Here is a 12,385-nt window from a genome sequence, read left to right as displayed (position 1 = left end):
GCACTAGCCATCTATCCGGATTGTTGGACTAATTGAATGTACAATGTTTCGCCACAGCTACATGATGTAACATTTTTGAAAGAGATGCATACTAATGATTTGTGATTCTTTGAAGTTAAAATCAATTTTAAAAAACTATTTTAAAAAAATGCTGTCAAAACATGTTATGGCAGGATCCAGAAGAAATGTTGTGTGGTGCTTCTTAGCTCTGGTTTTTGCAGGAAGCAGTTGCTTGATGATAATCACAAATGAACTCATGATGCAACTATTAATATCTCAGATTCTCAAACTAGGGATGTTATTTCAAATAGAAGAAGCACAAGAGTCCCTAAAAGACCAGTATATCTTGATGAATATGTCAGTGAGTAAGATTTCAACTTCTGTTCATGTTTTAAATATTGTTTTCTTAGAAGTTTAATTCTGCCCTTGTTGTGGTTGTTTTCATTTTATGTTAAAGGAGGTTGAAATGTGGTGTCTCTCTGTGGTGTACTCTTCATTGCATTAATTTCCATTCTGGAACTTCTCATCGAAGGTTATAAGAATTAGAATGTAAGCAGTTTTGACAGTTGCTCTGTAGTAGGATAGCTGAGGTGTTTAATAAATACTACTTAACAATTGAGATGTGTTCAGTTATTGCATTGGGCCACCACTTCACAATTTTGATGAGATTTTATGTTATTTTTCTAATTCGATTTGAGATTTTTATTGTTTGGTGTTTTATCTTTTTACTCTTTTGGGATTGCATACATACTTTACACATTGTCCTACGTTCCTCTAGACAAGTCAGTTTTATTATTTCTTGAGGAGGGCGGCTGCCCACCCACACCAAATATAATCTATTTTCTTATATTTACTAATATGTGCAGATTTCCATTCGATGATTCATATATTGTACATATACATAGTGACATTGTTATATATAACTATGATGATGTAATTAGGATTGCTCCTGAGCCACTGCTAGCATGATTTGAAAGAGAATTTTGAATTCATTTTCAAAGAATGATTGTCATATAATGTAGAATTAAATATTCAAAGTTGTTAATAGAACTTAATGGAGTAGTTTTACATTTAAGTGACTTTCTTACTTTTGATTTCTTCCAAGTTTTATAAGTCTGTAATTGATGGACTTCACTCTTCTGGGACAACTGCAGTTGTGAAGTTCAGTGACTATGGGAACTATGAAGAGGTGCTTCTTACCAACATCAAGCCCATTCAAGCAGAAGCATGGGTACGTGGTCCAAAATTGTCTTAGAAAATAAAATGATATGCTACATTCATTTAATTCAGTTTAGGAAGGTTTCTGGATTGTAAAACTGTGCCAAGATGAAAGAAAGCTGGATCTCTTCAAGAATTAAAAAAGAATATTGATCCTCCGAATTAACAAACCGATTGTACACTGTATGGTTCTTATTTTAACTGTATGTTCAAATAAATTGTACTTTTGCGAATACCTTGTTTCCACGAATTATAAAATGTGAAAATTGTCTTTTGGCCTTGCGGTTTTCTAATTTGCCTACTGCTGAACATTTACAATTATTTTAATAAAAACCATGAAACTGTGAGCTTTCCAAGCCACACAAATGAAAAGCAGGTTATTTTTTATTTTAATTATATGATACTTGGACTACGTTGACACTCCTGTTGTGGTGTGTATATATAAAGTAATTATAGTTATGGTTCAGTTACTTTCTCAGTTGCTTTTACCTTATTGAAAATTCGCAGATTTACCTTAAATTAGTCATGTATTCGCGCTTAGAATACACGTTCTGCCTTTCCCTACTTCCCAACTGACTCGGGACAGCTTCTCAGAAAGATAGGGGTCAGGTTTACATTTTTTCCTAGAGCGAATGAGAGTGTTTCTACACTATTGCAATGGTCCCAACCACTGGACATACATCACTAATCATCCCTGCCCAGTTTCTTTTCTCTCTGCCATAATACACTGATTGCTTTTTCCTCCTACCCCCCTTTCTGAAACATGTTTTTTCTTTCGGTTTTTGACTTTGGTTATTGGTGTAATTTTTAAATGGTCTCCGTCTTCCATGTTTGCCTTCGAAGGCAAACTTCAAACAATGTATAAAGTGTTGTTGTTTTTTCTTGGTGGCTGGTCTTCACAGGCTTGCAGGACGTGCTTGGCAAATTTGTACCTGGTATGTTTCTGTCTTCTTTTTGGGAAAATAGAGCTGAATTCTCTAAGGACAGAGTCCTGTCTCTGTTGCAGGTAAGTCTGGTATCACAGGATACTTTTAACATTGTGAAAAGACATTGGCACTTTTAAGTAAGAAGGATTTAGGATCTCACACAATACCTATTTTTACAGCGCCTATCAATAAGGGTGTGAGGTCACCACCCTTATTTTTGAACCCGCAGCTGGCAATTTAGAAGGTAAACTCTCCAAGAATACGTATCTGAAAGTGCCCCTGATGAGAAAGCTTTTAGGGCTCACTGAAAGTTTGGCAGGCAGGGCACTCTGCCACAATCTGCCATATTAGGAACACCTGCTGGTGGAAACCTTGCACCCATGTACTTAGTACCGGCAATGTAGGTATCTCAGACAGCATTCCATGTTAAGAACTGCCTTACTAAGCTACTGCTTTTTTTTGGACCGTTGAGAAAAGCTTGGCGGAAAAAAAGACCAAGCATTGGCATAACCAATCGGTCTCGCCTTTGGGACCTTATAAGTATTTAGCCATGCAGCACATTATCCTGGGTGCTACAACATTTACAGTGGTTTAACGTGGAAGCTTTGACGCTATTAGGCATGTTATAGCATTGTTCTGTGAATCATCTAACTGGTAGTTTGAAGTCACATATTTGGAAGTGCTTTCATACGTGATAATAAAGAAAAGCATTGGCAAAGCCAATCGGTTTTCCCCTATGCAATAGCTATTGGCATTCCCAATGTTTTTAGCCATGTTGTGTTGCAAGTTGTCTGCTGCTTGGCATTGCTAAAAGTTAGTTGTGTGGCATAGAGGAGAGTGGCTTATAGAAAAGTGGCGCAGAGCAGCATGAAGGTGAGTGGTGTAGAGTGGAATGGAGTGACACAGAGCAGAGTGGCGTAGATTAGACTGGATAAAGTGGAGTGGTATAAAGTGGCTTTGAGTGGAGTAATGTAGAATGGCGTATAGCAGAGTGGCATTGTGAGTAGTAGAATTCCAACAGCTTGCTCTCTAGTGAATGGTCACCTGTAGGCAATTGTGCTCTCTCAACTCTCATTCTATCCTTGGCCTCTGAATACCCAAGTGAACTTAGTGTCAGTGTCTTCTTTGCTGCACAGTCCATTCTTCTCTTGGGAACTAACATTTCGCAGTGCCAGATCACTCCAGCTAAACTGCACTGTATGCAGTCCTGCTTTCCTTGGATTCATCACTTGTCATCAACTGAGCCAAAAGAAGCCACAAGACCAGAAGAAACCAATGTATTGTATGGATTTGTTTATATTAATGGCTATTAATGGATTACCAGCAACACATCTCTGTAATCAAAAGCCAGAGATGAGAGTTCTGAAATGCATGTCTTGTTACTATGAACAGGCAAGTGCATTAATATAATATTAATACAGAACCTGGATCCAACGAGCATCAGATTAAAGTAGCAAGAGGCCATATGAAGGTCATGGTACATAGACCGAGCTTTATTTGTGTACACTCTTGCTTTACCAATTGCAAAGCCAGCAACATAATATTGCCTGCCACTATCCATGCCAGTCCCGTTGGCTTCAACTTGTGAAGGCAGGAATCCACATTGATAAAGCCACGCCTAACCGAAGAAAGCGGGGTTGTTAATAATGTAGTCACAAATCCATTGTGGGGCGGGGCAGCGAGAAGTTACTTTTAGTGCTGCAGGGATGGCAGAATCCTGCTGCTTTTTCGGACATGTGGGCCCTGGGACACAGGGCACAGCACAGTTTCATTAGGGCAGCAATCTGTGTTTACGGCATAGAAGTACAGAGCTGAGCGTGACATTAGGCAAAATGGCATGGTGAATCGAAGCCAAGATAGCAAGTTGAAAAAAGTCATATTATGGGCATGTCAAAGGTAAGTCAGAAAACTCACGTTGGTGGTAGTGCAAGGGCTGAGAGTAGCTGAAATAATAAGTACTGTTTGTGACATATTTGTAGGTCCCCTCCTTTGGAAAGATGTGACAAAAGTAAATAAACAAGCATTGAAAATGCAACAGGTCTCACCTTTGATTAAGTTAAAGCCATTTGCTTTGCTAATGGGTTTGTATAGCAAAGCAAATGGCTTCAACTTAATGAAAGGCGAGACCAATTGCATTTTTAACGCTTGTTTATTAGTGGTGGGTGAAGCACTTACTTGCACTCGGCGGTAGGTGGTGTACAATAGGAGCTGCCTGTACAGAGTCTAGATATTTTAGCTGATATTAAATAGCCAATAAACCGATGCCCTTAAGTCCTCTGTGCAAGCGCAGACCTGAAGGCTGTCAGTTATCACCCTATAACATAATAAATACACTGTAGCGCTGGGTTATTAATTATACTAATATTGCCCATGTACAGAGGATGCAACTTCTTTTTTGTGTTTAATAGTAAGCATTAATTACTGTAGCATTGTTTACTACCTAATTCAAGAACACTTAGCTTCTTACCCTGAAAAGTATGAAAACGTGGGTTAGCGCTGTCTGCATTTAAACGTTTCCATGCACAATAATCCCAGGTCTTTGTTGAGGCTGCATAACCCTCTGGGCTATCTGACCAGGACTGGAAACAATTACCTGTACTTTCCATCTGGAACGTGACATGAAATGAATGAAACTTTAGGCCAAAGTTCTAGGATTCGAATCTGTGACCTGGAAATAATACGTGGTGCCCTGCAGCAGGCACATTGAGCACCTGAGCTTTTATAGTAGTGCTGGAAGCTGTGGGCTGTTGCATAACTGACTTCTGCATCTGGCCCCCTCACCACTTTAACGTCCTAGCTGGCACACTTAACCACCAGATAACCGTGAATCTTAGTCGATTAAATTTCCTACTGTGGAAATCGGAGTGCAACTTGGAGGTCGCATCTCCAAATCTTTACAGCCAACACAGCGTTCGAGCCGGTCGACTTGGGAAACAAACAGCTATTATTTCAAGTACTACTTAACAGCTTGACTAGGGTAAAATGCATCATGTACAGAAATGTGTAGTGTATACACCTCCGTATGCATGTGTGTTGTCCTGGTTGGTTCTTTTCATTCTGTTCTTGCACTGATAATCGGAAAAAGAAAACTGAACTAACCCCGGCAGTCAAACAGAAAACTAAAAGTAAAAATAAAAGGGCCCTCGCCACCCCAGTGCACGTCACATGGAGCTCTGGATCGGACTCACATTACGGGGACAAAATGTGAGCAAACATAGGCAGCGTGAGGGGAAGAGAGCAGTGCCCCCGAGCCAGCCGAAGCCGTGAACGTGCACATCGCCTGTCCGGGAGCGTGCACTGCTCCTGTCCCACTTCCAAACAGAAACTGACAACAATACGTTTCGCCAAGGTGAGAAGCGCATGCGCTGCGTCGCTAGGCGAGACCTAAAAAACGAATCTGTGAAAGTACTCAACAATTCCCATACTTACTGACCTCTCTCTTTCTCACTCACTGTCTCGCTGTAATGCCCGGGGCTGAAGGATGAGCTCAGCCCCCACCATCATCTCCACGCTCGCTCCCCTCCTGCAATAAAGTTTGGATCTTGTTTGCTGTTTCTTACCTCCCTAGAATGCAATCTGTTGCTTTCTGATAGATACATCTGCCAGTGGATTCCTCACCATGTGAATATCCCCTTGCGTCAGCAACATTCGGACATTCTTTTTGTAGCTTCGCGCCGACGTGGACTTGGACGTCATAGAGACACGGCATCGCTCATGACTCCGCTGACGTCACCGTCGCCTACAATAGGCCCACGCCGGCGTGATGACATCAGTTCCCTTTTTTCCGCGTTGTCGACGCTAACGGTTTCGGGATACTCAGTAGCTTTTGGTAACTCTGTTACTATTTTCCCTGTTTTCTTGTTTTCTTGCTTCTTTGTCTCCCTAAAATGTTGGCAAAGAAGACCGGATTCAAGCTCTGCAGGGAGAGCGGGAAGATGATGTCCATAACGAATCCGCACCAGGACTGTATCTGGTGTTTAAGCTCCGACCACGACGTGGATGGATGTTCATCTTGCCGAAAAGTCAATCCAAAGGCCTTGCGAGAGAAGGAAACCAAGCTTCTTGTGGCGAAGCTGATGGCCGACAAGGGTAGAAAGACTTCAAGATCCCGCACGAGGAGGACGAGGTCGAAGTCAAGATCAAGATCTCGAGAGGCGTCGGCTTCGAAGTCCTCGTCGGACCATGCTTCGAGGTCGCATAAGAAGCACAAGAGAAGGAGGCATGAATCTCGACGTCATTCGGGTCAGAAGTCGTGCTCGAAGTCGAGGTCGCCCAAAAAGGTTCGATCGAAGGTAATCCTGCCGCATGAGAATACGGATCGGGAAGGGGAGGCCTCGCCTTCGGAGTCGCAAGTTTAATCTCCGGCTCCGGCTTTTAATCAGTCTCCGACGCCTTCACCGGCTCGAGAAGAGGAGGAGGAAGTCCCTGTGGAGGAGGAAGAATCGGCGCCTGTAGAAGAGCCGGATTCGATCCCACCTCAAGAAATGTCTGAGGGTGTTCATCCACCTTTTCCTGCACCAGGCCAAGACCCATCAGCGTTCCTGAACGCTATGTAGGGCGTATTCTCAAGGGCATGGTACCCCTCTGGTGCACCTTCGGGTCCCATGGGTCCACTGGGATTTAATTTGGGTGTTCCACACTCTTATGCTCCGGCTCCGTTCATGCCAGCCCGTTTGCCGCCGTGGCAGTATCCGGCTCCACCGTGGTCATCACCGGTTCGGCCGAAGTCGACGACTCCGGTACCGGCGTCGCCTGCTCCAAGCAGACCTCTGGAGCTTCCAACTGGGCCACCGGATTCGGTACCGACGTCGGCTCCGGCTCCGTCGGAGTCGATGGTGGATCCGGCTGCGAGGCGCGTAAAGGAGAGGTACAGGAGGGAAGCAAAATGACTCATGGAGGAACAAAGGTACATCGAGTCTCATCCAGATATGGAGGAAGGTGAGCTGGATGAGGATTGCTTCGAACAGCTGGCTGATGCTAGTGGCCTAGATTTTTTCCCAGAGTGGGAATTACCATCAGGTCCAGATGCGCCTTCGAAGGACGTCCAGCCATATCATGTGGTGATGAGGAAAGCAGCAGGTCTTTTAGATTTGACATTACCAACTGTTGAATTGAAGTCAAATCTGCTGACGGAAGTAATACATTCACAGAGCTCAGCAGTGGAGCCGTTACTCCCATTTAATGAGGCTTTAACTGAACCCATTATGGAGGTGTGGAAAAAGCCGCTTTCTGCACCTGCTGTATCAAAAAGTGTGGCGAGGAGATATAGGGTGGCACCAGAAGACCCTGCCTTTTTAACATCTCACCCTTCTCCTGAAAGCCTGGTGATTCAGGCTGCATGTTCTAAGAAGTCAGTTGGTGTTTTTCCCCAAGTGCCTGGTGACAAGGAGGCTAAGAAGCAAGATCAAGTGGCCAAGAAGACATTCTCCTCCACAAGTATAGCGTTAAAGTCAACAAATGCCACTTGTCTCATGGGGAGGTATGTGCACGCACTTATGGACTCAATGTGCACGTTAGTTCCTAAGATCCCGGATGACTGCAGGGGTGACTTTGAGGAGGTGTTGTCTGATACTCAAGCAGCAGCACGACAAGTTATCCAAAGAGGTCTAGATACTGCTGATTCTGTGGCACGGATCATGGGCACTGCGGTAGCCACAAGAAGGTCAGCTTGGCTAAGATCCTCTGATTTTTCTGCAGACATACAGGCAGCACTGTTGGATCTGCCATTTGATGGAGTTGGACTCTTTGGCAAGAAGGCAGATACAGCCTTAGAGAGGTTTAAAGACAGCAGAGCAACTGCTAAATCTCTGGGTCTTCAAGTAAGAGGTTCAACGACCAGGAAGTTCAGAGGATTTGGACGCTCTTCATTTCGGACCTATAGACAAGGTCAGCAGCAGCAACAACAGCAGCAGCAGCAGCAGCAAAATACCTTGTATAGGTCAAACAGGGGAAAACAAAAGGCTCGTTCTTGAGGACGTCAAGCTTCTACCTCCCTCTCTTTCAACCCCCCTGCCTCAGAAAAGCAGCCCTAGATCCGCCATTCAGGATCATGAGGGTCCGGTGGGGGGTCGGCTTACCTACTTTCTACGGGATTGGGAATCGATTACATCTGATCTTTGGGTTCTCAATCTCGTAGAAAATGGGTATGCCCTTCCCTTTCGGGAATTCCCTCCCAATTACCCTCCTTGCCAAGGTTATTGCACAGAGGAACATCTGTTACTTCTACAGGAGGAAGTACAGACTCTGTTAAGAAAGGGTGCGATAGAGGTGGTTCCAGAGCAGGAAAGGGGTCAGGGATGCTACTCCCGGTATTTCCTGATCCCTAAGAAGGATGGCAGGCTTTGTCCAATTCTGGATCTCAGGATCTTGAATCTCTATCTGAAACAGGAGAAATTCAAGATGCTCACCCTTGCACAGGTTCTTCAGGTGCTGCTGGAAGAAGACTGGATGGTGTCGCTCGACTTGCAGGATGCGTATTTTCACATACCAATCCTGAAGTCGCACAGGAAGTATCTCTGTTTTACGGTGGGGTCGCAACACTACCAGTTTGCGGTTCTTCCTTTTGGAATTACTACTGCGCCTCGAGTCTTCACCAAGGTGATGGCAGTGGTGGCAGCACATCTCAGAAGGTCGGGGATCCCGGTATTCCCTTATTGGGACGACTGGCTGATCAAAGCAGAGTCTCCAGAGAAAGTGCTCCAACATCTGCAGGAGACAACCCAGTTGTTGTACAGGTTGGGTTTTTCAATAAATGTACCCAAGTCTCACCTGGTGCCTTCCCAGCGCAACCTGTTCATAGGTGCCGTACTGGACACAACTGTGTCGTGCATTCGCTCCTCCTCAAAGGATTTGCGACATACAGGAAATTATTCCTTTATATTACAGTGAAGCGGTTGTTCCAGTCCTGAAGGTCCTTCGCCTGCTCTGTCTGATGGCTTCATGCATTCTGTTGGTCAACCATGCACGCTGGCACATGAGGGCGCTCCAGTGGTGTCTCCGCAGGCAGTGGTATCAACACAACGGGGATCTCAGAGAGTCAGTGAGGATCTCCAGAGAAGCTGGAGCGGATGTGTCTTGGTGGGGCGTGGAAGGCAACCTGTCTCAAGGGAAGCCTTTTCATCTGCCTCATCCAGTGGCCACAGTAATAGCGGATGCATCCACTCTAGGGTGGGGTGCTCATCTGGGGGATCTGGAGGTCAAGGGTCTTTGGTCTCCAGAGGAAAGGTTGCTTCACACCAACCTTCTGGAATTGCGGGCAATACGTTTGGCGCTTAAGGCCTTCCTCCCTTCCCTTCGCGGTCAGTCGGTTCAAGTCCTGACGGACAGCATGACCGCAATGTGGTACATCAACAAACGGGGAGGAGTGGGGTCGCAGTGTCTCAGCAGGGAGGCACTGCGGCTCTGATCCTGGGTTCAGGACCATCAGATTTGTCTGATGGCAAATCATCTGGCCGGGGTTCTGAACGTTCGTGCAGACAATCTCAGCCTGCAGTTCTCGGCCGACCACGAGTGGAGGCTCCATCCAGAGGTAGTTTGCGACATCTTTCAGATGTGGGGAACTCCTCGGGTGGACCTGTTTGCCACTCACGAGAATGCTCAATGCCTGGCATTCTGCAGTCTCCAGTATCCGATGCAAGGAGCCTTGTGGGACGCGTTTCAGTTGAGTTGGGGAAATTCACTCCTTTACACGTTTCCGCCCATACCATTAATTCCTCGGGTTCTGAGGAAGATTCGCCAAGACCGGGCCCAAGCCATATTGATCGCCCCGGATTGGCCAAGAAGGGTGTGGTGTACAGATCTTCTCCACCTCTCCTCTCACCCGCTGCTCCGTCTCCCTTTCAGGGCAGACCTCCTCTCTCAGATGGAGGGGTAGGTTCTACACCCCCACCTCCAGACATTACACCTTCATGCCTGGAGATTGAACGGGGCAACCTGAATTCCTTTTCTCTCCCGCCTGATGTGGTGGATGTCGTCTTATCAGCCAGGCGTGACTCCACTAAGTCCTTCTATTCATACAGATGGTCAAAATTTGTTGCATGGTGTGGAGAGAAATCTATTGACCCTTTGAAAGCACATTTATCTGATGTTCTTCAGTTTGCTCTTTCTCTGGCGCAGCAAGGGCTTGCTGTTGCCACAGTTAAAGGCTATCTTTCAGTGCTGTCGGCTTTTCTCTGCTTGCCAGACCAGCCATCTCTTTTTAAGTCTCCTGTAGTTTTAAGGTTTCTGAAGGGCCTCACAAATAAGTTCCCTCCTACTCCTTTTATTGTGCCTCAGTGGGACTTAAATCTTGTCTTGACCTTTTTAATGGGTGCTCCTTTTGAGCCCCTTCACAAATGTCCTATGAGGCTTTTGACTCTAAAGACAGTCTTCCTCGTTGCAATAACCTCAGCAAGGAGGGTAAGTGAGCTTCAAGCTCTTAGTTTCAAGCCCCCATTTTTGACCATTCATGCTGATCGAATGGTTCTTAGGACCAGGGCTGCTTTTCTCCCTAAGGTGGTGACTCCTTTCCACCTTGGACAATCCATTACCCTCCCTACCTTTTATCCTCCCCCTCACCCTTCCAAGGAGGAGGAGAGATTGCATCGTCTAGACCCTAAGAAGGCGGTAAGCTATTACATGGACAGAACGAAAGACTTTTGTATGGATGACCAGCTCTTCATTGGTTTTGCTGGTTGTAAAAAAGGAAGAGTGTTCCATAAAAGAACATTGTCAAGATGGATCGTCCTCTGCATTAAGATCTGCTACTCTTTGGCTGGTACGGAACCACCAGAGGGTATACAGGCGCATTCTACAAGGGCTAAGTCGTCAACCTCAGCATTGTCTAGAGGTGTGTCTGTAGAGGATATTTGCAGGAGCGCAACTTGGACCTCCCTCCACACTTTCGCGAAGCATTACTGCTTGGATACCGAAGTGAGGAGGGAAGGTCACTTTGCGCGTTCTGTCCTCCAGGACTTCCTGGTTTAGAAGAGTGGACACCCTCCTCCGGGAGTGGGGACTGCTGTGGGACTCTATTCACAAGGTGAGGAATCCACTGGCAGATGTATCTATCAGAAGAACAAGTTACTTACCTTCGGTAACGCTTTTTCTGGTAGATACAGTATCTGCCTGTGGATTCCTCACTGACCCACCCGCCTCTCCGGTGTCCACTCTTCTATACCAGAGTTACTGTAATGTATTTACTTCATGGTCAAGAAAATGTGTTATTTCAAATGTTTTACTGCATCTGCTTCACACTGTGTGTGTTACCTTGACTATTGTGTACTGTGTATACTGTGTATATATCTACTGTCATTGGTCCGTTCGTGTGCCTCGAAGGCACGGAAAAAAGGGCGGAACTGATGTCATCAAGCCGGCGTGGGTCTATTGTAGGTGTCTGTGATGTCAGCGGAGTCGCAAGCGATGCCGTGTCTCAATGACGTCCAAGTCCACGTCGGCGCAAAGCTACAAAAAGAATTTCCGAATGTTGCTGACGCAAGGGGATATTCACAAGGTGAGGAATCCACAGGCAGATACTGTATCTACCAGAAAAAGCGTTACCGAAGGTAAGTAACTTGCTCTTCTGCAGCCACAACCTGCAGCATGCCCGTCCACTTACAGGTTCACTTCCACAGTCCGGATGTAAATGCCAAACTCCATCGCAGCCACGCGCATACAACACCGGGAAAAGAAGTCCTCCGGGTTGTACTCATACACACAGTTACCAGATAGTGCGCTGCCCCAGCCGAGGAGGTGGTACAGGTGGGAATGAGGAGCTGGGGAACCAGGGAGGAACAAGGCAAAGAGGAGGCGACAGAAGGAAAGGAAGCTAACTTAGCCCTGCAAACTTTTGGTATTTTTAACTTTAGAATGGCGGGTCCTCAGTGACAGTTGTGGGGGGCTTGGGAGCTGTGAGATGGAGGGTTTCATATCGTTCCACAGGAGTGTGCATCCTGCTGGAAGGCTCTGCCTCCTTTCCATATTTGCCTGTTCAAAACTCTCACACATGAGCCATTTGGTGCATATTCAAAGCCAGGCTCTGTGTGTAAGGGAGGCCTGGGAAGTGCAGAGTGCAGGGACTGCAAGCAGGGCTGCACAGGAGGCCTTTCTGCTCTTCCGGCCCCCAACCTGCCCCAGCAGGGCACATGCCGGGAGGTATCCTGAACTCACACCCCCTCTTCCTTGCCCTGGACATTGTATTGTCACATCCCTCTGACTGGAGAGCTGTGTTTTAAGGAGACATATTTTCTATTCGCACACAGCAG

General features: G+C 46.0%; 1 protein-coding gene across 2 annotated transcripts in view; it reads left to right on the top strand.

Moving 5' to 3' along the window:
- The window catches only part of LOC147698289 (tudor domain-containing protein 3-like), a 764,430-nt gene that overhangs the window by 648,571 nt on the left and 103,474 nt on the right, over positions 1-12,385 (top strand). For both annotated transcript variants that reach the window (XM_086934904.1, XM_086934903.1), the window contains exon 12: positions 1,106-1,231. In XM_086934904.1, the coding sequence (XP_086791030.1) occupies positions 1,106-1,231 (126 nt within the window). The remainder of the gene's footprint in view (positions 1-1,105; positions 1,232-12,385) is intronic.

The sequence above is a fragment of the Lissotriton vulgaris genome, chromosome 8 (genome assembly GCF_964263255.1).
Source record: "Lissotriton vulgaris chromosome 8, aLisVul1.2, whole genome shotgun sequence".
Lineage (NCBI taxonomy): Eukaryota > Metazoa > Chordata > Amphibia > Caudata > Salamandridae > Lissotriton > Lissotriton vulgaris.
The sequence above is the reverse complement of the archived record's forward strand: the minus strand, read 5'-3'. Positions and strand labels throughout refer to the sequence as shown.